This window comes from Mastacembelus armatus, chromosome 11 (assembly GCF_900324485.2).
Source record: "Mastacembelus armatus chromosome 11, fMasArm1.2, whole genome shotgun sequence".
In the NCBI taxonomy this organism is placed as follows: Eukaryota; Metazoa; Chordata; class Actinopteri; order Synbranchiformes; family Mastacembelidae; genus Mastacembelus; species Mastacembelus armatus.
The window spans coordinates 12,031,929-12,057,297 of NC_046643.1; the positions used below are offsets into that span (position 1 = coordinate 12,031,929).

The 25,369-nt window shown below is 41.0% G+C and overlaps 3 protein-coding genes across 3 annotated transcripts; 1 reads left to right on the forward strand and 2 right to left on the reverse strand.

Annotated features, from left to right (window-relative positions):
• Window positions 1–172: 172 nt before the first annotated feature.
• vps28 (VPS28 subunit of ESCRT-I) lies at window positions 173–3,913 on the reverse strand. Its single transcript, XM_026301101.1, has 10 exons — window positions 3,861–3,913; window positions 3,035–3,098; window positions 2,916–2,944; window positions 2,651–2,688; window positions 2,454–2,543; window positions 2,260–2,365; window positions 2,054–2,155; window positions 1,637–1,690; window positions 1,460–1,551; window positions 173–1,297 (listed from the first exon to the last, which is right to left on the reverse strand). The coding sequence occupies exons 2-10, from the start codon at window positions 3,072–3,074 to the stop codon at window positions 1,177–1,179; spliced, it is 672 nt and encodes a 223-aa protein (XP_026156886.1). The 5' UTR covers window positions 3,075–3,098; window positions 3,861–3,913; the 3' UTR covers window positions 173–1,176.
• A 215-nt stretch (window positions 3,914–4,128) lies between these two features.
• On the forward strand, window positions 4,129–6,057 carry aunip (aurora kinase A and ninein interacting protein). Its single transcript, XM_026300521.2, has 4 exons — window positions 4,129–4,263; window positions 4,466–4,549; window positions 4,717–4,873; window positions 5,008–6,057. The coding sequence occupies exons 2-4, from the start codon at window positions 4,478–4,480 to the stop codon at window positions 6,036–6,038; spliced, it is 1,260 nt and encodes a 419-aa protein (XP_026156306.1). The 5' UTR covers window positions 4,129–4,263; window positions 4,466–4,477; the 3' UTR covers window positions 6,039–6,057.
• A 208-nt stretch (window positions 6,058–6,265) lies between these two features.
• cap2 (cyclase associated actin cytoskeleton regulatory protein 2) lies at window positions 6,266–24,254 on the reverse strand. Its single transcript, XM_026300519.2, has 13 exons — window positions 23,957–24,254; window positions 20,632–20,759; window positions 20,391–20,491; window positions 18,711–18,788; window positions 14,513–14,656; window positions 13,912–13,997; window positions 13,224–13,329; window positions 10,538–10,733; window positions 10,061–10,224; window positions 9,809–9,932; window positions 9,642–9,724; window positions 7,524–7,667; window positions 6,266–7,410 (listed from the first exon to the last, which is right to left on the reverse strand). The coding sequence occupies exons 2-13, from the start codon at window positions 20,747–20,749 to the stop codon at window positions 7,327–7,329; spliced, it is 1,428 nt and encodes a 475-aa protein (XP_026156304.1). The 5' UTR covers window positions 20,750–20,759; window positions 23,957–24,254; the 3' UTR covers window positions 6,266–7,326.
• Between the last annotated feature and the right edge of the window lie 1,115 nt (window positions 24,255–25,369).

The window sequence follows — 25,369 nt, forward strand, 5'->3', positions numbered from 1 at the left end:
AAAGAACAGCAATCGTGATCCTTCAAAAGATTTACAAGCAGGTATACAGCTACTGGATTTGTCCCATTGCATTACTAGACACCACTTTCCTGCTCATTATATCTATTTATTTATCTATCTAAATAGTTTGACAATACAAAAACATTTAAAAAACAATCATATTCACACAAAGTTGGAGGTAGATTTTTTATTTTTAAAAATGAGTTACATGCTTTTATTTAAAAATCAAAACTATTTACAATGATCAATCTTAATAAATATGTTTTCCCTAATGGTGTTGGAGGGTTGAAACATATTTAGTAAGCAAAATAAGGAGGGTGTGTGTCCACCTCTTTTTTGCCCACTTAATGTGGCCAGACCCTCACTTCTAAAGGAAATATGGATTAGATATGTTAACAGAAGACAAAATGTACACAAATAAACAACTGATGAACATACACCTTTTCTATCCACTGTAGTTTCTGTATAATGATTAACCTGAAGTGCAGTCTAATCATCTTCAGAGTCCAAACAATTATTTGAGCTGTATTTTATTGGTTAACTTAACCTATTCGCAAACACTATTCTACAGTTAAAATAGAAAACAAATGTACATAGAACAAAAAATGCAAATGTGTCCAGTGATGGTAGAGAGTGGATATATTTAGGGTACCAAAAAGAAAAAAATATATTCCTCTTTCCAATAGTATAAATCCTTTGGCTGTTGCAACCATTACTTTATGTGCAGAATTTGCCCAATATAATTGTATCGTGCTTCTTTGTTGGTGCTCTGCAAAACCTAAGTATAAAAATTAGAACTTTTTTGATATTACAGTAAAAAGTTTTGTCAAGGGCAGACTTCACAGCCAATGCTAAATTATTTTATCACAAGTCTGGCTACAAAAGAGGGCAATGGAGCATTTCAAAGCACAGGAAGAGCACAGGGGGCAAAGCTACAAGCAGCGTTATGTACCAGAGACAGCGGGGTATTCTATGCAAGGCAATGGAGTTTGAACTGTACACAGCATTAGGGACAAATGTAGAAAAAGAAAGGAAAAATTGTTGAGGCAAGAGACAGAAAATCGGTCCAGACATTAATAGAGTCCCTTCCAATAACCATAAGTAGAACGTAGAGTGTTTCTTTTAACTTAGCAAGTATTAGAGTTCCAGCAAGACAATCAATGATAGACAGAAGCTTTAGGAGGAGTGGAGGAAGCGGTTGAAGGCATTGTAGGCCGACTCCAGGTCAAACAGCATCTGGCGTACCTGATTATCATCCAACTCGTCTGAGGCCGACATGCCACTGAGTGTGGTCAACCTAATGAGAAAAGATCAAGAAAGATAACAATTTAGACACAAAAGTACTCTATTTTTAGGTTTATTGTATCTATCTTTAGGGTTATTATTGGCATAATGGAGCTGAGTTGTGGTTATAAGAAACAGGCTTATCATGGAGAGGCAAAAGTGCAGTGTAACTCACCAGAGACTGACTTTGTCCTTAGCCTCTGAGTCTGGAGGCATGTTGCTCATTCTGTTCATGGTTTCCATCAGCTCCCTGAGGTCGGGCTGGATCTGGACCAAAGTAAAACAAGGGTCAGGTATCCACTTAAGCAGCCAGTATGATCCATCAGCCAACATTCTGCATTTTTCTCTTTACCTCATCCATGGCCCGGATCTCCAGTCTCAGCTTGTCCATCACAGTGATGAAAAGCTGAAGGTTAGAGAAAGTCAGAGAAAATAACTAATATTAAGAAGATGCTCAACGCATTTCACTAGTTTCAGCAACAAGCAATATAAAGTTTTACTGTCAATACAAACAAAGAACCAATTTTTGTCGATATCCCACTGTCTGATTTTATGAGTTGATTTCAAAGTTTGCAGTGGAAACAGCTGGCAACCCCCACTGACTGACCAAAGCGTAAACCAAATTAAATGAAGCCATTTCAGAAACTTAGTGCTTTTTAACTGAACATAGCACATCAATTAGTCAAAGATTCAACTGCAACCATTCTTACTCTAGCACACATGTGAGCCAGCACTGACTGTTTAATGTGATGGAAATGAGGGGACATACAGAAACAATATCTGCAATGCAGCGGTTCAAGTTGCCCTTGTCATCCTTGATGGTAATTGGCCGATCCTCCTTAATCCTTTCCATGGCTAATGGGCAGTCGAGCTACGAAAGAAAATGACAAGAGCAAAACTTTTAATAAAGCATCACAATGGACATTAATTTGTTATAACACCAGTCAAACTGGCCATAAAATAATCAGCACTCACTCTGTACTTCCTGCAGAAGTCATCAATGGAGCCCACATCAGAGCCCTGCACCTGTTTGAAAGCAGCCTTATACTGAACCAAGAGTCTAGAACAGGAACCTGTGTACCTGAAATCAACAAATCCTCCACATTAATAACATAATACTATCAAAGGTGATATTTTTGTCATTCTTTTCAACACAAAACACAACTCACTCATTAGGTGTGACACAGTCTTTGATGTAAGCTTTCTCTAGGGCCTGCAGGGTCTTGACAACAGCGAACAATTCTGCCATATTATCATACCTTCAGACACAGAATTAATACCAAAGTGTTATAACACTGGTAAGATTATATAGTCACGTCACAATCAATATACATTACATACAATGTACATTACAGTGTACACTTACTTTTCTCGTTCCCTTGCATTTTTGTACAATTTCACTTCCTGAAAAAGCACAATTTGAGTTCTTTAACTTAAATATCATATATTGTTGATACCAGTCCCAGCATGGGAATTTCTTGTTCATGCAACAATAACAAAGGGATAAAGGTGGATTTATTCAAGGTAAACTTCAGCAGACAAAATAATAATTGTAATGTTTTTCTCTAAAGTTAAATTATGTTTAATATCCTGTTTACACTACATTAATCACAACAGAGTGTTAGATTTACCTCATATAATTCAGGTTTATTGGCTGGAGCTGTGAGGAAAAAAATAATTACATGTTTTGATTTACGTTTACTGTTTGAAAACCTAAATTATGGACATTAGATTTATTTGAGTGTGTTACCTCCTCCTACACCTCCTGTAACTGGTATCCCATGGAACATGATGATGAAGAATCAGGACTTGAACTAATAAAAAAAAAAAAGATTTATATTACAACTTATCTAATACCTGACACTTCTTCATTTCACAAAGCTGACATTTGAGGATAAAAGGTTTCTTCAGAGGCTTGTCGACTCAGCTAAAGACTTCAATGAGGGAAACCCAGTCAAGTCTTCACAAATATTTATAACGCTACGTCGTCATAAAATTCAGGTGGCTCAACAGTGACTCAGGTCACAGGTTAGTTTCCTAGCAGGTGTCAAATTTAAGTACAGCCCTCATCACAAACGGCTTTCTTAGCCTCCACATCGTTTATGTCCAGCTTTGGTGGCGATGTGATGTTGCTCATTATTCTTGACCTAGTAAATAAACACCAAGTTAATATAGTTCGACATGTTTAGGTTGGACACAGTCGATGAAGTACAGAAAACGCTGCCAGGCAGAGTACAAGCAAAAACAATATTATTTTTGCTAAACTTTGACATTGACTTCTATAACTTCCTGAATCGCTGACAATCAGGGGAAACCTTCCTGCTGAAAAAAGAGGATTAGCAGAATTTAACATTTTGTTTTGTCAAACCAGCTAGCCCGGAGTTAGCTACCGAGGCTAGTTCATAAGCACTTCCTTTTATAATTTCTTATAACGGGGCCAATGCGGCAAACACCGTTGTAAACACCAAGCGTCCTATTAGTGACCCTTACTGTAGTAACAGCTACGAAACCCTCTTCAATTTACATTATCTCAATATCAGCGTTTAATAAACGAAATTAAAACAGACTTCGCTCACCCTTTCGGCAAACTGCTGTGTCTCTGACGTCAACGTAAACACACCCTCCTGCGAGGACCAGGCGACGTCAAAATAATAGGTGTCCATTGTGCCTCACTGAAAATAAACCCCCAAAAATAAATTTACTACTACCGATGTGATATAATGACTTTATTTTCGCCCCATTCGTATGTTCACATTTTAGGGGAGCTAACTGCAGCACCAATAATGGAGTTTTAATGTGTAACCACATTTAGTCGTTTTTAGACAGTCAAACGTCAGCGGCAGCCCAAAGTTGAGCGCCAGACTCAAACAACAGAAACGACAGAAAATTAGAAATAGAAAACTAACCCACTTAACTAAAGTCGGTCGATACAAATAAGGCCAAAGGAACATCGAAAATAGTTCTGTGCGACTTTATGAGGTCAGTTCTAATATTAAAAATATATCAAGTAAAGCCTAAGTAAATCTTTGGTGTGAAATATGTCCCAGCTGTTAAGGAAGTTGACTAACATAATGTTAGCTAACTTTAGCTAACAGATACGCTATTTTAGATGATCATGTAGTTTATTCTAACTATTTACAGCACATATATTTTATTTGATGTAACGTTAACGTTGTTTCAGATCATCTCCACCATGAAAACCCCTGCTCAAGAGGAATGTGGTGTCTGGCTGGACACTGTGCAGCTGAAAGAAAAATCTAAACAGGTAGCTGTGAAAAGTGTATTTCAGTTCAGATTAAGCTAAATGACTGTTTTGCTTCTTGTCAGTGAAATAGTGAGTTAATGCATTTTATATTTTTTCTTCTTTTTTAACATACTGTAACCACACTGCTGTGTTTAATAGGAATATGTTTTGCACGTCTTGTATTTCAGAAACGTCTTGCGCGTCCCATTTCTAAACTGCTGAATCCCTCTGCTGAAGGTGGAGGATACAGTTTGGCTGTGGCACTCAACTTCACTCAGACCAAAATGGAAATGCCAAAGACCAAACAGAGCTCTATATCATCCTTCTTCACACCTCAGCGCAGAGGTAAGTTGCTAAAACTATATACTGCCATATTATTTTCTTAAGCAAAATCAGAAGAAAGAAAGAAAACAGCCAACACTTCCAGAGCCCATTTGATTTTGTGTTAAATAATTTGTCTTTATTCTTTTTGCCAAAAGTTATCAATAAGATGTCGACATCTCAAGTACCAAAGATGCATACAGGGAAGTCCTTCTCACCTACCTCTTCCGCACCCACACTTGTATCATCAGGGAATAAACGAAAACGTGAAACAGATCTTGAAAATTCTGACATGTATAACTTTGAGTCTCCTGTGGATCTTGCATGGATAAATGAAAATGTGAGTGAGGCTGATGTAGTAGTGTGGCAGGAGCAGGATAAAGCAAGCCACACACCATTTCAACATATGTCCTGTGAATCCAAAGAAGAGCAGTCTGAGGAGTTTAGTTCACCACACAGTAAGAGGAAATTCACTGACTCCTCAGTGGCAAGTGACTGTCAACCTCTTCTACAAGCATGGAGTCAAGACCCACTGTTTTCCTCTAGCCAATATACTGACAGTGAATTCTCTTTGTCCACCAAGAAAAACACCCCAGTGAAGAACACTAACGATGCTGAACCAAGTTTCCTAAACAATCTGCAAAGTCTGGATTCCTTTGGACTTAGGATGGATCTGGAGGAGAAAACTTCAACTCAGAAACACTTTCATTCTTCTCAGATGGATGGCGAAAAAGAAAACAGCAGGTCACTGTCTTCTAATTCTCCAAATAAGCACTCATTTTTCTCTCATCCTGGACCTCTTTCAAATCATAAATGGACACAACCAAAAACACCATCACCTCAACAACTTAGCACAAAGCAGCAGTGGAGAAAGGCTGATAACGAAAAGGGCTGTAACTCCCCAGCAAAGTGGACAAAACTGAGAAGCTCTCCCCTTAAACGGGCTCTACAGCAGCAATGCAACGAGACTGAAGAGGACACCATGGCCATGTTATTTACGCAGGATTCTGAAGGCCTGAGGGTGATAGCACATAGAGGCCTGCTGCCCAGAAGTCCCCTCAAAGATCAGAGTAATGTGACCACTGGCATAGTGAGAACTAGCATTTACAAATCTCTGCTGGAGGATGATGAGGAAGACGAGTTGCTCTTTACTCAAGACTCTCAGGGAAATGTGGTAATTAAACACTGAAAGGAGCCTTTGAAACACAACTGGAGTCTTATTGTATGTAGTTAGTTAATCTGTACTTTTAAAATTATTTGTTGTCCTGTATGTGCGTCATCCACTATATTGTGTTGATACCTGTTATCAGCAGTACGTCTTTAATATTTTCCTAGAGGTTTTAGGTTTTCTACATTTTCTACGCTAATGTCTGTTTCTGTAATACTTAAAAGCTCTTTTTTGTAACAAAGCTAACCTGCAAGAACAGAGGCTTTTGATTTTATTTGAAAAATGATACATGGATACATCAGACTGTTTTCATGTGAATTAAAATTTTTGAACACATTAGTGGTGTACACTATCTCTATATATATATGCTCTCAAATGCTGGTGCCAAATACAAACTACAAAATAGAGTGATTCACATAGTACTACAGAGACTAGGAGTTGCTCAGTTGTGAAAGTTAAAATAGTGACTAAAAAATTGTAAGTCATACACGAAATTAGCAGCCAAGTATTTAGTTCATTATGTTGATCAGTCATTTTCATGTCTTCTGCAGAACACTGGTTCATTATCCTGTTCATATGTTCATATTATACACAGGAGACAGTGGCATCAGGCATTAATGCAAAGTACAGTGCACACTGTTACATAAAGTTTACTCACTAGGTGATACAGTGCTACATGACTACCATCCCATACCACTACAGACGTTAAAAGAAGTAACTGATACACTTCATTACACAGAAAAGTTCCAAATAGTCCTACATGTGTTATTCTTGTCTGCTTGGCTTGATGTGTGTGAATATTACAAATTCATCAGATGTGGTTTAATTGTGCGTAGTCTAATACAGTAAAATACAATAATACATGTCGATAAAGTACTCGTGGTTGTAGTATTGTTTATAGAGAAAATAGAGGATTGTTAAGTCTTTGACAATGTGAGGGCGTTGTGAGACTGCTTCTTTTTCAGTAGCTACATTTTCATACATAGATGTCTTGGTACATAAATGTAAGAAAGGCTATATGTACTGTGTTTGTGTAACTTAAATTTGAGATACAATTATTCTGTGGAGATCTAGATCGGGATAATCAGTCTACTCATTTCAATCAAAAACTTCGAAGTGCTAAAGAAACATTTCACCAAGCAATACATACAGAAAATATGACTGGACCAGTAGTTTGGGTTATACTGCCAGTGAATAAAAATCCCTTTTATATCTTTGAATTTGAATAAAAATCAGGGGTTTGGGAAGATATTCATGTTAAAATTAAAGGTGATGATGAGGATGATGATGGCTGTATTGGAAGCATCAATCAGCCTGCAATCTCAGTGGGTTCTGTCACCAGTTTGGAGCCGTCCCAAACAGTCTTGAACTGCTCAGGGACTGGAAACTCCCTCTGTAAAACACACCAAGAAGATGACTTAAAATACACACATGAAGGAGTTTAAATTAAAAAAATATATTACAAACTCGGTCCGTCTGTCTTTCACCAATCGTCCTCTTACTTACATAATCATCATCTCCTACAGGTATCAGGATGTTCATCTCAGAGCTCTTGGCACTGACAATATCGCAGCTGAGGGAGTCTTTGCTCAGGTAGACCTGGCAGCCCTCTGTCTTGTTGATGGAAATAGTGGGAACTGTACCCAAGACCTGCAGCAGAAAAATGTGTCACAATCACTGACACACTGAAAACAAACAAAATGTATCATAATTATTCACACAGGATAAGGCAAAAATACATGGCTGTAGATATTCATATGAGATTATAACTGGTAGTGCTTACATTCAAAGCAGCTAATTAATGTATAACAACAAAAGTAACAAAGGTTCTAGTTTTATGAACATTATCAGTATTAAAATGTGAAATCGTAGCCATGAAAACCAATCTGACTGGTGTAATCTGGTATGATCACCATTATGCTCAATCTTCAAGGTCCATCACTTACAGTGGGTACGGAAAGTATTCAGACCCCTTTAAAATTTTCACTCTTTGTGTCATTGCAGCCATTTGCCAAAATCAAAAAAGTTCATTTTATTTCTCATTAATGTACACTCAGCACCCCATCTTGACAGAAAAAACCAGAAATGTAGAAATTTTTGCAAATTTATTAAAAAAGAAAAACTGAAATATCACATGGTCATAAGTATTCAGACCCTGTGCTCAGTATTGAGTAGGAGCACCCTTTTGAGCTAGTACAGCCATGAGTCTTCTTGGGAATGATGCAACAAGTTTTTCACACCTGGATTTGGGGATCCTCTGCCATTCTTCCTTGCAGATCCTCTCCAGTTCTGTCAGGTTGGATGGTGAATGTTGGTGGACAGCCATTTTCAGGTCTCTCCAGAGATGCTCAATTGGGTTTAGGTCAGGGCTCTGGCTGGGCCAGTCAAGAACGGTCACAGAGTTGTTCCGAAGCCACTCCTTTGTTATTTTAGCTGTGTGCTTAGGGTCATTGTCCTGTTGAAAGGTGAACCTTCGGCCCAGTCTGAGGTCCTGAGCACTCTGGAAGAGGTTTTCTTCCAGGATATCTCTGTACTTGGCCGCATTCATCTTTCCTTCAATTGCAACCAGTCGTCCTGTCCCTGCAGCTGAAAAACACCCCCACAACATGATGCTCCCACCACCATGTTTCACTGTAGGGATTGTATTGGGCAGGTGATGAGCAGTGCCTGGTTTTCTCCACACATACCGCTTAGAATTAACGCCAAAAAGTTCAATCTTGGTCTCATCAGACCAGAGAATCTTATTTCTCATAGTCTGGGAGTCCTTCATGTGTTTTTTGGCAAACTCTATGCGGGCTTTCATGTGTCTTGTACTGAGGAGAGGCTTCCGTCGGGCCACTCTACCATAAAGCCCCAACTGGTGGAGGGCTGCAGTGATAGTTGACTTTGTGGAACTTTCTCCCATCTCCCTACTGCATCTCTGGAGCTCAGCCACAGTGATCTTTGGGTTCTTCTTTACCTCTCTCACCAAGGCTCTTCTCCCACGATTGCTCAGTTTGGCTGGACGGCCAGGTCTAGGAAGAGTTCTGGTCGTCCCAAACTTTTTCCATTTGAGGATTATGGAGGCCACTGTGCTCTTAGGAACCTTGAGTGCTGCAGAAATTCTTTTGTAACCTTGGCCAGATTGTGCCTTGCCACAATTCTGTCTCTGAGCTCCTTGGGCAGTTCCCTCGACCTCATGATTCTCATTTGCTCTGACATGCACTGTGAGCTGTAAGGTCTTATATAGACAGGTGTGTGCCTTTCCTAATCAAGTCCAATCAGTTTAATTAAACACAGCTGGACTCCAATGAAGGAGCAGAACCATCTCAAGGAGGATCAGAAGAAATGGACAACATGTGAGTTAAATATGAGTGTCACTGCAAAGGGTCTGAATACTTATGACCATGTGATATTTCAGTTTTTCTTTTTTAATAAATTTGCAAAAATTTCTACATTTCTGTTTTTTTCTGTCAAGATGGGGTGCTGAGTGTACATTAATGAGAAATAAAATGAACTTTTTTGATTTTGGCAAATGGCTGCAATGACACAAAGAGTGAAAAATTTAAAGGGGTCTGAATACTTTCCGTACCCACTGTATGTATTTTGTGCCATAAACCATTTTGCTGTGAATTTTTTACACACCTGTAACTGAATTGCCTTGGAGTTGATGATCTCCACAATCCCAACCACATTCTCAAAAACCAGACCCAGCTTCTTACAGTTGTCTGAGGAGGGCAAATACAGGTAATATATGAAAATCATCATTTGAAATGATTCACTTAACCGTCAAAGTCAAATTTTCAGCTCACCTATGATGATGGAGTTAATCTTGCCTTTAACCTGCAAGGTGGAGTTGTTACAGCTGAAGACATAGACCACCTGTTTTAGCTCTGTCTCCTCAATGACCAGGTCGTGTTTCTGCTCGAAATTTTCCTATAATGACAAGAAAACAGATTAAATTGATAATTTGTGAATAATAGGCGAGGCGTTACCTCTGCTTGCATGAGCTCAGTAATATAAAAGTTTGATTAGTTGCAGTGAAGATTCAACCCGTTACATACCACTCTCCATTTCTTCCCCTCCAGCTCCAGCAGAGGGGGTCGATTCTGAACGGCTGCTCTGGGTGAGTTCACAGCTCCCGGGGACTTAGTTTTGATCGGGGTTTCTTTGGAGCGACGGTTTGGGTTCTTATGGGTCTTCTGTTTATCTGACACATGCTTCAAACCTTTAGATGGAAAATATATGAAGTAATTATAAATACACATTATTGGGGGTAGGGTGAGGAAAATGTTTGCGGCCATGTGTCTTAATCCAAATTTGACCTAGTCCTTGAAAAAACTAACAATTTAAAAAACTTTAAAAAGTAATTTAGTTGTTCAGTTGAAGATATTTTAAATAGACATCTCCTTATTTTCTGGTATCATTTCTAAACCTCATGAGTCCCAGTTTAAAATATTTATTTATAGTTAGACACATGAGGGAAAGGGTTGTGTCCTCTTTCTCGTTGTTCTCAGACCCCTGCACTAAATTGAACCCACCTTTAGTAATGTCTGTGCCCTGGTTAAGCTGAGCGAACAGTGCAGAGTGCTGTGCTGCCGTGCTGCCCGCTTGAGGCCGGGAGTCATCGTCTGTGAAGACCGGGGGCGGGCCGGGCGGTGGAGGAGGTGGAGGCGGGGGACAGGTAGCACTGGGGGAGGTGGGGGGGTCAAAGAGAGAGGGAGGAGCAATGGGACCCTGGGAGATGAACACAGCCAAAATTTAGACACAGCATTGAATTTTAGGCTTGTGAGTTTGGGAAAGAAAAGCACAGAACTAAAAAAGAAGTCCAGCAGGGGGAGTATTGTAAAAGAAATACACTAAAGTTTGGCTGCAATATTATTGTTTATTTATACCTGTGACAGACAGGTCACAGCTGTGTAGTTGCGTTCTGACTACATGTAGAATATTTAATTTTAGCACCAAGAGTGATTTAAGAAATGCTTAGATGAGCCTCTTCCAGATCTGTATTGAAGTGACAGCAAAATATTTAAACCCAAGACTCCATGTTTTAATACAAACAGTTTCAGTATCTTTTGCATAATTTTATAAACACACAATATTCGGTATATTTGGGTCCTAAATATTACCTTTGGTTTAACTGATGAGCTGTGTGCAGTAAAAGTACAATAAGCCAAAACTACAGTGAAGAGAAACAGAGTGGCGCGCACACACACACACACACACACACACACACACACACACACACACACACACACACACACACACACACACACACACACACACACACACACACACACACACACACACACAGAGTCACTGTCCAAAGACCCTGCACAGCTGCCAGAGACAGACACTCAACTATCACTGAGTTTCAGAGGGTCCAACTGTCACGAATCGCACTTCTGAGTACAGCTCAGTCTACTTGTCCTTTAACATGAGGCACATGTGTCGTGCACATCATTGCTGAACAATGCAGACCTGTTACACTAAACAGTTCAGCACATACCACTGGATTAGAAACAGTGCGTGTGTGTGTTGGTGTGTGTGCATAGCTGTAAAACTGTCTGACTACCTCTTTGTTTGTGTACACATCCTATTAACATTTTTGTAAAAGGGCATTTTTGCCCCTATGGTCAATTCTGAGAGGTGTTTAGTGTGTTTTGACAATATTCTGATTGAGAAACAACTTGCATTAGACTGATGTATTTTATTTTAAAAAGTAAGAGTTAATCACAGATGTTTTCTACTGCTTCAGACTAGGGCTGAAATAACCAGTTATTGGTCAGATGCTACGAGAGACTTCTCAAAGAAGCCCACAAAGTTTTAAAAATGGTTAAAAGTGTGATATTCACCAGGATAATCCTGATTAGAGGTAATTAGCTCCCTAATTTTTAATTCCAGTAAAATAATGAAATTTTCAATACCTTTTTGGCCTGAGTCTGATCTAAGGAACTCATGTGGTTTGGTAGTTTGTGTGTGTGTAAAGCCAGCTCCATATGTCAGCCTGTGCATGTCAGAGTATAAGTGTGTCCCTAAAGCCCTGTCTGCAGCAGGTGACGGCTGAGCTGAAGGGGCAGCAGGCCTGCAGTTTAGATTACGGCGCTGGCTGCGTCTATACACAGGCTCTTTGTCGGGGTTCCTCTGTGAAGAAAAACTCCATTTAAGTAAACCCTGAGGACCACCTGTTAGTACCACACACACCTGTCCTTGTGTCCCTCACATACACATTGACAGGGGAAACAGCTGACACACACAGGCTCTCGAAAAACACTTGAGAACATTTGCTGAATATTAGTTTCACTTTATGGTTTCATCGACCCATTTAATGTAAAAGCAACCATTAACAGCTATTATCTTTAGAAGAAAATTGTTGTACACAACAATCCATCCATCCATCCATTCATCCATCATTGTAACCCAACCTACATGTGTTTGGACTGTGGGAGTAACAGGAGGAAACCTATGCAGGCATTGGTAGAATATGCAAACTCCAGAGAGAAAGGCCCCATAGTCAAATGGGATTCAAACCCTGAACTTTACAGCTGTGAGACAACAGTGCGACCCACTGCACACAACAATTCAGATGCCAAAATACAGAGACAGCTTTCCCCGAGTGAATAATGAAGAGAGAAACCCTTGTGGCTAAAAAGAGAAAGAGGTCAAGTGTGTGTTGAAGGATTTGGTTTCCAGCCATCGTAATCTCTGGGATCTAGAGAGTGTGAGTGCTGAGGAGACCCTGAGCAGACATCCATAAGCAGAAGTGCATGTGGGAGTGACAGAGGTTTTGTGAGCTCCATGGAGAACCATAGAGCGGTGGTGCAGCCACTGAGGAGAAGCTCATTCATTCATTCATGTTCTCTGCTGCACTTTATGTAACTGGCTGCCCCATAACTAAAAATGGAAGCGTACTCAAAAAGCAGGAGTTAATTTGAGCTCTGATATAAAAATATCAAAGCCTGTGAATGGAAACTAAATAAAAACACAGCTAACTTAAAAAACATGTTGTTACAGGCGTAAGTTCTTTTTTAGGCTAATCTGTTGTTAACAGGATCCAGGCTGCTGCTTTACATCCTCTTTCTTACTATGTGATGGTCTTTATAAAAACGTTTCTAAAATATTATCATTAATTATAAATTTTAAACCAATAAAATATGGAAGGTTGAATTAAAAATATATATATACATAAACAGAAAATATCATAGGTAACTACGGCTCTGTACTCACAATCTTGCTCCACACCAGTCCAGTGGTGTGGTGCTGTTTGATGAAGGACTGCATCTCGGTCCAGATTGACAGGTAGGAACGCACCCAGTCCACGTGACGCCTGTCGCTGGGTGAGCAGGGGAGGAGGGGGATGCAAAAAGAAGCAGTAAGGAAGGAAGGATGGAGAGGAAGAGGAGGAGACATAATAAAGGAGGCATGAGGATGGACTGGAGCTGATGACCACGAATTAGAAAGGACGTGATCTTTCTATTATGCTACACATTGTGCTACTATGCAGTCACAACATCCCACAATGAAGCAGATATGAAAGGTAAGAGAAATAAAACTTAGCACCTGTCTTGCACCATTCTTGTTTAAAGGACTTAAACCAATGCATTGTTTCTACTTTTACGGGAAGTCATGAAACTCTTACAATGGGAAAATCCATGTGGCTAATATCACTGAAATATATTGGGAAATAGTCAAAAATAAAGCTAACTCAGTAGTCTACATGTGCACTTTCATACTGGACAGAACTGAATGAAACTCCAAAATAATCTGAACACAAGACCTGTGAGTAAAGTACTTATAAGTTGTACTAATGTGCAAGATCCACAAAACGGGGTCATAATAACTGAATAAATCAGGATGATCCTTCAGTCAACTGTACACTTTCTTGCATAGCACTTCATAGATACACAGTACTTACGTTTCCTTGTAGTCTTTCAGCACTCTGTTGGTGTAGAAAGTGGCAGCATCGTTCATCTCCTTCACATACGGACCTGGCTTCTGACTCTGAGGACAATGAAAGTTCATTAGAAACACTCTGATCTCACTGTGAGTGAAGCAGAGACACTGTCAGGTCAAAACTGTCTCTTACAGGGCTTTGGGAAAGTATCAGACACAAACGTATATTTGTCTTCATTTGAGATTGACGTCTCATACCTAAGGTTTTGACTTGGACATGCCCTGTGGGGTAAAGTGAACTCTTGACAGAAAACTTAAACTGAGCAGAGCCAGGGACAGAGGTTTTTGATCGTAATCTAAATGATATTCATCCCCAAAATGCAGAGGGAGAGATTTTGCACTGATGGGAAACAGAGGCTGATGGGAAAGATAGAGTGAAATAGCAGGTAGCTTCAGAGAGGAAAACATGGTCGGCTGAGTTACTTCATACTTACAGACTGTTCATATACATGTGTCACCTGTAAGTGCTACTGGATGTGTTCCTATATGCTCATACACATCTCCCTATGTGTCCTATACTGTATGAATGTGTGTGTTTGGTGGTGACTGTATCTTTTACTTACTACAGCGACCCAGCCTAAAGCTGGGATGCTCTCGCTGATAGCTGAAAGGTGGTTGAAGAGGCTGCTGCCGCGGTTTCGTTCTCGGAAGCTCTGAATCTCCTGAATGTGATCCGAAATCGGCTTCAGCAGGTCCCGAAGCTCCGTCTGCAGGAGAGGAAGGGAGGAATTAGGGAGAAGAGGAAGAAATGCCCCTGAAGAAGGAAAATTCATGAGGTTGGAAGAGGAGGGGTAAGGTGGCAGAGAATTGTGGTGTGAGACCTGTAAACAACATATTACATCCACAAAACGTGTGACAACTACAGTGGTTATACCTTCTTTAACAAAACAACACATGCAGAATTCTCTAAAACATGCTTCTGATTTTACAACCCCAGCACTGCATCCATTGCTCATCCATACCAGCCTGTTCTGTGTGCCAATCAAGAGTTTCTAAACTAGACTACAGGACAGTAACTGGTTTTATTAGCTGGAGCCTTTTTCCATTCGAACTTCCAGGTCTCAGTTATAGTATAGCTCAGCGCCCAGCTCCCCGCCCCTATCGCTCCATCCCCTCAAACATTCCTCGGTCCATGGGGAGATCCCTCGGGCCTTGTAAGGCATGCCGGCCCTCCATTGTTTACAGTTTACCTATCACACACACACGCCTACACACACACGCAGGGTCAGGAACAGTTTCATTGGTGAATTGTTGATCTGCAGGGCTTTGGCAACTTTTGCTGATGATGAACTGTGACTTAATAGTTTTATTCAGAACACTGCTCACTGGTTACAGACATTAAGATGATTTCATAATACTGTATCTGTAAATTGCATATACCTGACGTATCATAAACTATCACCAGGTACAAAGCGTGTGGCATGTCACAGCCCACAGATCATTTGTATGAATATTTTTATATACTACACCTGTACATATTACATGTATACGTGAGGCAATGCTGTAAATGAAACTTCACATAGTTTTGCATCCGAAATTTGACTCTGAAACCAGAATCAGTCAAATCTCCCCCATTCCCCCCCCCCAAGAGCTTCTTTTGTGAGTGAAATGCACATGATCTCCCTCAGCTCGTTTGTCTGGTCCTCTGGCTGCTTCAATTTTCATTCAGTCTAATTAATATTTGTCTTAGAAGCAGCTGTTCCAATCAGCATCCATGGTGCAGCAAACAGGGATGCACCATGGATGCTGAGAGGGAATTTATGAAGGATTTAGGTTATCAGGCTCATGGAAAAGCAACTAATTAACAGCTAAGCATAGCACATAACTTTTCCCTCACGATTCTCTTAATTTATTTAGAGTGGAAATATTCCCTCTATTTCATAACTCTGGTGCCGTGGAACAGAAATAAAAGAACAGAAAATGAAAATCCTTAAGCATTGTTTGGTCAGAATGTGGACTTCCCCTTCATGCAATAATCCTGAACAGTGAGGAGAGAGAGAGGGAGAAATACGCCACAGAAGGACTGGAAGGTATAGAGGGGGCTTATTTGAAAAGGAAAACATTTGTCATATTCCCACACGTCATGTAAATGTTCTTGTAAATTCCTGCCCAGGCATCACTTCAGAGTCGACCACAGTGTTTCTGAGAAAAGAAGCAGCTACATTGAATCTACGTTGCTCCTGTGTGTGACGTGTGTGTGAAAACACAAACAAGAAAACACAATATTAAATTATGAATTTGAATTAAAACAGCTATAAACTGATTTTTTTTGTTAAGTTCCACGTAAACTAGGAATTCCCATTACACCTCGAAATGAATCAGCGAATCTTTAAGCTCGACTGACTAATAATTTTCATCACTGACCGGACACATACAAGTTTTTGAATCATAAGTCTATTTTCAAAACTGTCCTAAATAAACTAGAAAAAAAACAAGACAAGACACAATAATAAGTTATAAAACACACACAAATATGAAACTGCTTCTACTTTTTATGCTAAGCTAAGCTACCGGCATTCGCCAGATCTGCCCAAAGGTTAGCTGTGTGATCCCTTACAGATAAAATAAACAAATGCAGTAAATTAAAGTTATAAATAGAAATGCAAGGGTTATCATTCACTTTAGGAAAACTGAAGCTAAAAGAATTATGAAATGGGACACAACTATGTAGTCAGTGACGCCAAAGCTCTGAGCTGAGCTGCTGGGATTCGTAGTTAATGTGACCTCTGCCAAAAAATATTTTTCTCTAAATCTGACTCTACATATGCCTACACGTACAGTGTGACATGTTAATGTGGACTGAAGAAGTGGCGAATGAGCCGACAAAAGGATCAAACGTGTCGGCTCCCGTTATTTGACAGGCAGTGAATGAGCACAGTGTGTTATAATAGCACAGCGTCCGAGGCCTTGACTTCCTATACAAGCACTGGATCAAAGGAAGAGAGTGGAGGGTGTGAATGGGACAGCAGCTGGTGGAGGCTTTTTAACACTGTGGAAGTCCACGGTGTGTGTGAACGTCCAGGAGCAGCAAGGCAGAGAAACACACACAGCGAGCTAAAAGGCCAAGCTACAGTCACACAAGGCTTAATATCTTTGCTCTCTCTCTCTCTCTTTGTCTCACACTTTAAGTCTTTCATCCACACACACACACACACACAACAGGCTCAAATATAGAACATGCCCATAAAAAGTCAGAGAGCACAACAAGCCAGAGCTGTAGAGAGAAAGGCCAGAGGTTTGTGTTTGTGTGTGTGTGTGTGTGTGTGTGTGTGTGTGTTTGTACTGGAGGTTTTTGTGTGCGGGAATTTTAGTCATGCATGTGCACTGAGAGGTTTATGGATCGTGTTGTTCCCCAAGCCAGCCTCAGTTCCACTACACAAAAGATAATGGGGTTTTCTATCAAATAAGTTAAAGTGGGATCTTCAACTTTAGGGAGTGAAGTGCCACAGCAGTAAAGTACAAGTGAAATCTCAAGAAATCATTTTTATGGTCTGACTCAAGTCCAGGCTTCAGATCTCAAGTCTACAGCTTTGGAGCCTGTTACGGACAAAATATGGACAGAAAAACACTGCATCACCTTTCAAGTGTTCAAAAGAAAGAGAAAAACAGCTTTCTAGACAATTAGAAAAGCACAGGACCAAATGGGAGTGCTTCTGTTTTCACTCTTTTACATGTTTTGTTTTGGATTCACCCAGTGATGATGAATTTCATCTCCACATGCCAGATATCCAGATCTCTCCCTGGTCTGTCGCCACATCCCTCCCCTCAGTCAGTTCCTTTCTGTCTGTAAAACCCTCACTCTTTCCTTGTTTTCATGTCTGACACTTATTGAATGTGCTTTTCACCAGTCTCAGCCAATGACCTGGCAGAAAGGGAGCAATAACTTCCTGGTGGGCTCTGTGGACCTCTTTAACACACACAAGCCAATGGGATGATATCATATTGGATCTCACACAAACACACAGACACACACACACACCACTTTTCTCTATATGTGAGCATGTTGGGAATGTGTTGTATTAGCATTTTCTTAGTCAAAGAGCGGAGTAATCCCTCTGTGAACAGCCCGGCCTGCTGGGGAACACAGGAGGGGAGGATTCAGACTGGCAGTTAGGTCAGTTCATTTCTTTGTTTGGCTGCTGTTAAACGTGAAACACAGTGGTTCATCCTCTGCAATCAGCTGCTAACGTTTTGCACAACACAAAGAAGTGCAGCAGCCGATATTTAGGATGGTATCAAGTCCACCATTATTTCCATCATTCTCAGTTGGGTTCTGTGAAAACCAGCAAAGAACATACTGCAAACATCTGTAACGACAGCAGGACAAAAAGTGACATGACCTTAGAAACGAAGAATGTGGTGTCTAATCAAAGACAGATAAAGAAGGAGCTGGGGTGTATACAACCAAAGTCAACATCCAAAGCAGAAAAAACAGTGTTGGCACCACCAAATTAATTAGAAGTCTCCTTCCATTTACTTTAAACAGCCACACATCAGCACAGGAGAAAACACACAGAGACGTTTTGGTCCTGCCCCAGTGTGCAGTGACTGTTAATAACATGATAGTTGGCAAAACTGATTTCTGTTGCTAAGACTAAACCGTTAAATAACTTTAACTGTTGTTTCACTGCGACTGGCACATTTTGCGCATAAATTGGAGAGTCTACAGCAGAGAGATGATAGGAAATGAGGACAGAGACTGAAGGGGAATGACACACCGCGAAGGTCTCGGACAGACTCAAACTGGGGATCTGTTTGTACCTGTGCAGGTTCCTGGTGTGTGGCAGCCATTTTCAGGAAGGTTCTCTGAGTCTGCAAGGCATTGTTCACCATCTCCGCCTGCCAATCATAAAGTGTCAGGGTCACACAGGTTAGGATAATAATACAGTACATGTGGCATGACATACTAACTTTTAGGTTTGACTGTTGTAAATACTGAACATAGACAATGTTGTGGCTTCCTAAAAAGATGAACTTTGTGTGTTTTTTCTCAATTTCTTCCCGCTTTACCGCTACATTCTAATAGCTATTAAACTACAGCCTGTAAAACCGACTTTATTGCACATATAAAACTAAGTATACAAAACACAGACTCTCTCACACACACACACACACACACACACACACACACACACACACACACACACACACACACACACACACACACACACACACACACACACACACACACACACACACACACACACACACACACACACACAGCTTGGGTAACTCCCAGCCAGCCGTGTCCTGTGTGTGTTTGAGACCTCCAGTTACGGGCCAAGGGAACCACCAGGGAGGGTTTGTCCATAAAAGGAGTTTTGCAAACTTAAAGGAACTACCTCTTGCTCACACACTCCCCCCTCCTCCTCACTCCTCACAGTGCAATGATGGGACACAGAGATAGAAATCTTCTTTCAAGACACAGACTAAGAAATACAAGTGTGGTTTTTTTTTCTGTTACATTTCAAGATTCTTTCTTTCTACTTTTACTTCTCTGTTTTGGAGCCCTCCCTAGTGCTATGGGTTTATTCCAAGGACATGAAACAGCTATTATTGCTAACTGGTCTACTACAAAAGACACTCACACTCCTAATGGGAGTACAAGTTATTACCAAATAGGAAAAAGGTGCTTAATAAAGGAATGTAAGGTCAAAGTTCAATACTCCCATCCTTGGCTTTTTAGAGGACAGAAAACCTTTTCTATCATACGTACATGCAACCACACACACTGCCTGATTTCTAATTTTGAACAGTGGACTTCCCATACAGTTCCCATCCTTCAGTTTCCAAGAATCATGAATGTCTTAGTGCGATCTAGAGTGGGACGGTCCAATTTGTTTATAAATCTATGTCCAATTAAATTAAGGTTGGCACGGAAAGACTGCGCTCGTTGTTCCACTGGTATCCATCTCCCTTTAGAGAGGAGCTAGGGTCATTACGAAAGACTTTCATGGTTCTGCAAAACTGAGGACAGGAAGTTAGATGTCCAGCTTCATGGAAATGAGTGGATATTCCTTAAAGCTTATTTCTTAAATCAAGGGCAAGATCTAAACTGTGAGAAAGGTTTAATGAAGTAGAACGAAAAGCAACATGAAATCTTATATCTTGGGCTGTTTAGTACTGCACTATGGAGATGTGTGTCAAATTTCACTAAACACCTGATACAGTAGTACTTGTCATAAAGAATAAATTGAACTTGACCCATAAAGTTGGTGGAGTGCCCCTTTAAAGCATGATCAGCAGTTGCTTTTATGAACAGATGGGACAAAGCTGCAGAACTGAAACTGCATATAGTTTCAACAACAGCTGTCTACAACAGCTGGCGCAGCATGTGCATGTGTGTGTATTAATGTAGTGCATGTGGCCAGGTGTTCATCATTCATCAGAAAAGATGTGCAAGGAATAGGGAGCTTCTGAATATATCGGGTGAGCACTTACATGTTTCTCCACCTCGTTTCCTATGGCTCGGCTGATGTTCAGGTAGTCTGACGCTGGACCTCTCAGGAGCACGTCAAAGGTCTCCACACACTGAGACAAACCTGAAAACACACAGAGACCTCTGCTTAAATATGCCCATTGCACTTTTACCTGGAGAATAGAACATAGTTGTTTATTCCGTCCCCTAAACCTCTTGAGAGAAGCTTTTTTTTTTTTTTTTTTTTTTTCAGCACAGTCTTGCCTCCATCGATGCCGTTGAGACAGCTGCCGTTAGCCATGCCGCTGGACGCTGGCGAGGTGACAGGCATCTGCTCCAGGCGAGTCACAGCTCGCTCCAGCCGCTGCATTAAATCGTCCATGGTGACAAACCTAGAAGCAAAAGCAGGACAGGATTCTTAAGACTGCACCATGATCTTTCTGATCTGATAATTTATTGTATTTTTATTTATTAATCCTAAACTGAGTCTGTCTGAGCCAACGTCGCCTCTTTGATGCGGCTTCTCTGTTTGGCCCCTGACATAGTCACAACCTCTGCTACTGAACACATTAATGTGTCACACAATTAGATTAAGTTGGCAGAGAGTTATGTAGTGTAGTCAAAGTGGAAAAAAAGCCCTGGGATAATACTATCTTTAATGATTAGGCAGATGAAACACACAATATGATGAGGTGTAGAGGTGTTTGCTGTAGCTCCGATATTATGGTTTATGCATAGACCAGTATATAAACAAAGAATTAGCTTTCTGCATTTCTATACCATTTTTAAATGTTTTATCACAATGGCCTCAGTGCTTATTATTGTAAGATCGATGTATCTGCTATATAATGTTACCACCTGTATAGGGAAAGACTTCACTAACCGAGGATTTTCACCTGAGGACTTTTCCATGTTTCTGAAACTTAAAGGTTCGATGTGTAATATGTAGAGCAATCACTCAGCAGAAATGGAATCTAGTATTATCATAATGTTGTTGTTAGTGTGTAATCACTGGAAAATACCTACCACTGCGTTTTCATAGTCTTAGAATGAGCCTTTTAAATCTACATAGGGAGTTGGTCTCCTTTTAACCACCAACACGCAGCGATGTTGTCCCACCACATTTCTACAGTAGCCCCACCACATTTCTACAGTAGCCCAGAATGGACAAACCAAACATTGGCTCCAGACAGGGAATCACATTTTATTTTAAAAGTGATGGCAACCATGCCCTCCCTCGTTCCCCTGGATATGGAGGGGTGGGGTATGACGGGTGCTCAGAAGTTTGCCTTCTGCAATCTCACCCCTAGATGCCACATTTTATACACTGCACCTTTAAATGAGACTCTCAGGGAGGGATCATGAACCAAGGATGTATACATTTGATTGCAATAGCATTTGTGTAACTTACATAATCACACAGATATCAGTATCCAAATTCAGGTTCTGACAAGGTTAGCCCACTCGAGAGGTAAACACATCACCAGCTGCTATCGAACACCACTGAAATGCATAGTGCTACAGACCACATTGTGTGTGTGACACCTTCTTTGACACTGACCAGCCATATGCCTCACCATGAGGCAGTGCAGGCCTGATTCCAGTTTTTATTAGTCAACAGAGTGGAATTCAATCCAGCAACCCGCTGCATGTTTACACAAACCACTGCTAGGTAACACACAGCTCCTAATCTGACACCTGCTACCTGCATGTCCAACACACAGTCCAGTGCTTTGAGTGATGGTTTGGTTTGCTGCTTGAAATGAGTTATATAAAGTATTATGATGATATAGCCCCATGTCTGTAACCTTTGTAAATTATGTCTAGTAATTATGACAGCAAACATGTCCTGATGGGTGTCATCGAGTCATCTCTCTGGAGAATTCGCTGAGCAGCGTCAGATGCCTGTCACAGGACTCAGCTGCTATTTCTATTTCTCTGGGTCACAACAGAAACCTGACAAGCTGGATGTGGGTGGACAACAAGTGTGCAACAGGTCAGAACTGAACCAATATTATCAATTCAGCTACAGGAAATTAGCTTGAATCAAGTGGGTTCTTTTATGTTTTATTTCTGTGTCACTCCAGACATGTGGCCACTCCCGAACAGGAATACACAACAAGACATCTTACAGTAACACAATTAGAGAACCAGACATTTGTTATTTACAATGTTTTAATAAACTAATTTAGCGATTGATGGAGAAAATAACCCACAATCACAATTAAATCTATAATTAAAATGATCAGTTTTACTCCATGGTTAACACTTAAAATATTATACATTACACAGGAGACAAATGATCAACTACTGCATAAATACTTTACTTCGTCAGTGTGTTTCTCAATAACAACCAACGCTGATTCAAATACATGAGACAGAAACAAGCAGCGTTTGCACTGACGGTGTTGTCAACCAGCCAAACTCTCCAAGGCAATGCAAAGACACCAGACTCATTTAGCTTTTCATTAAAACTTCATTAATTCATCCCATCATAGAAACTGACTTGGAAACAGCTGGCGTTGGTCAGCGCCTGCTGACTGCTTTAGAAATCTGTGTCAAAGAACTGCCAGAGAAACAAAACCACATACAGTACAATGTGCCGTGTTCATCTGGCAACGTGAAGCAGACGCTTGTAGTCGTAACTGTAGCCTCCTCTATATGAGGAGACAGGTGGGCCACAGTGTCTCACACTTACAGACCCCAGACCAAAACCAACAGCTGAGAAAGCACACAGGCTCCTGAAGTGAAAGATATTAACTAACTTCGCCCTGACTCGCATGTGTCTGATGAACCCTGTGGCCTGGTATCCGATCTTTGGGGCTATATTGAGCCACGGCCTGGAGTTGATCGCTTTGGGCCTACTGATGGCATCATGGGTGTCACTCACAGAATGAGTCCTACAGACAGTACTTTGATGTACTGAGAGCTATCACTAGGGGATTTTGTACTGATGCTTTAACTTGGGGAGCTTTGGATCATGTCACATGGTCTTCATGGAGTTAAACAATAAAAGCCTGGTTTAACTAAAGTTTTACCACAACTGTTTAGTCCAATAAGAGAAATGGCCAATGTGATACAGGCTGATCAAAACCACCATAAGTTACTAAATAGTTGACTGTTTGTCAGCTGGCGTTTGGTGTTAAAACAACAAACTAAACCCATACAGGCCATAATGCATTTCCCCAACAGGCTGACTGAAACTAGCTCGGGTAATTACAGGTGCTCTTCATGTTCTCTCGGAGGCCAAACATGACGCGGTGGTTCCGGCGCTTGCAGGACTTCACCGCCCCTCTAGTCTGATGTGTTATGGGTCGCGCCACAATATCACGGTTTAGACAAACGGGGTAAAAGAAAAGCAGCACACACAGTCAGTACATTGTGCTCTCACGTTGGTCGAGTCTGTGCCAAGACACAGCAAAGCATGGCGCACAGGGAGCAGGTGAAAATGACTTTGTTTGGACGTCTCCGCGCAGAGACGATCACATCCCAGTCAGACGCCCCCCGCCGCAGCGCACAATCCCCCTCCGCCCCCAGCAACAACACTGAAACTAACCTTAAAATCTCGTCACTGCAAAGACAACCTTACCTCCCTCCCCTGGTCCGCTGCAAATTTGTGTGGGGATGTTTGCTTGTGTCCGGGACGGATCGGTGGCTGTGGTGCTGTTGCCGCGCGGTCCCCTCCTGCCCCGTCGCTCAGCTGCGCGCAGCACCGGCGCTCTTCCGGGATGTCCTAATTAAGCAACACGATGAACCTGAGAGCCACAGAGACCCAGGACCATGACTCAGTGCTGCAGTATCCGTGCTGGAGGAGGACGGACATTTACCTCGCAGGCAACATGGCAGCCTCGGATAGCCCTGCTAAAAATAAACCGGTGTTTGACGCTGCTGCAAAGACATCTGCGTCTCTGGGTCCCTCCTGAGGGAAGTGGGCCTTTTTGCCGGGGGAGCCAACACCATCATCACCTTCATCATCTTCATCTTCATCACCACCATCATCATCATCATCATCACCTTCATCATATTCATCATCACCACCAGCATCATCATCATAATCATCATCACCACCATCATCTTCATCATCACCACCATCATAATCATCATCACCACCATCATCATCATAATCACCATCATCATCTTCATCACCACCACCATCACCATCATCATCATGATCATCATCAACACCATACTCAGAATTTTCATCATCATCTTCATCATCACCACCATAATCATCATAATCGTAATCATCATGGTCATAATCATCATCACTCATTTTTATCCACTGGTGTAAACTGTCCAGGATTTGACACCCCAGCTTTGAAATCCCCCTTTTCAAATCCCCCCTACACATGAGTACTGCTACAGTCATCAGTTGATTATGTAGGTCAAAAGTAAGTAGGAGACGTCCTGGTTTCAGTTCAGTAGCTCCATGATCAAGTCATTTTAAACATGTACTGAGTCAGTACCACACTTTCCTAATGATGCGGGCTTTGAGTTAGGTTTTAAAATGTGACCAGTCTGAGGCCAAGATAAGTTGTTCCAAAGCACTGGCTTCTTCATTTCCCATAATGCAACTTGGTCAAGGGTTATGGTCAGCATCCTAATCTCTTGAGCATCCAGGTCCCCACAATTTGTGTCAGTTATTTCTACTGGTTCATTAACAAATGACACCAGGGACAAACCAACTATGGCCTGTGCAGCTTTATTTAAATGATATAGATAGATAGATAGATAGATAAACATCACTGCGTTATGTTTTTGACACTTCTGTAGTTCTTTACTTACCTACAACTTGAAGCCTGATGGGAACGTCTCTCTGTAATTACAGTCTGAACTCAGCGTTAGACATTAGCATCATGCTGCTGAAAATAATCGGTCATTGGAAGCTCCTGCACAGTTTCACAAGGCACAACCTTCTTCACAGACTTTGTGATGAATAAACTGATGAGTGAGTGCTCATTTAAAAAGTCATTAATAAAAGAGTTTTAGTCCATCAGGTCTG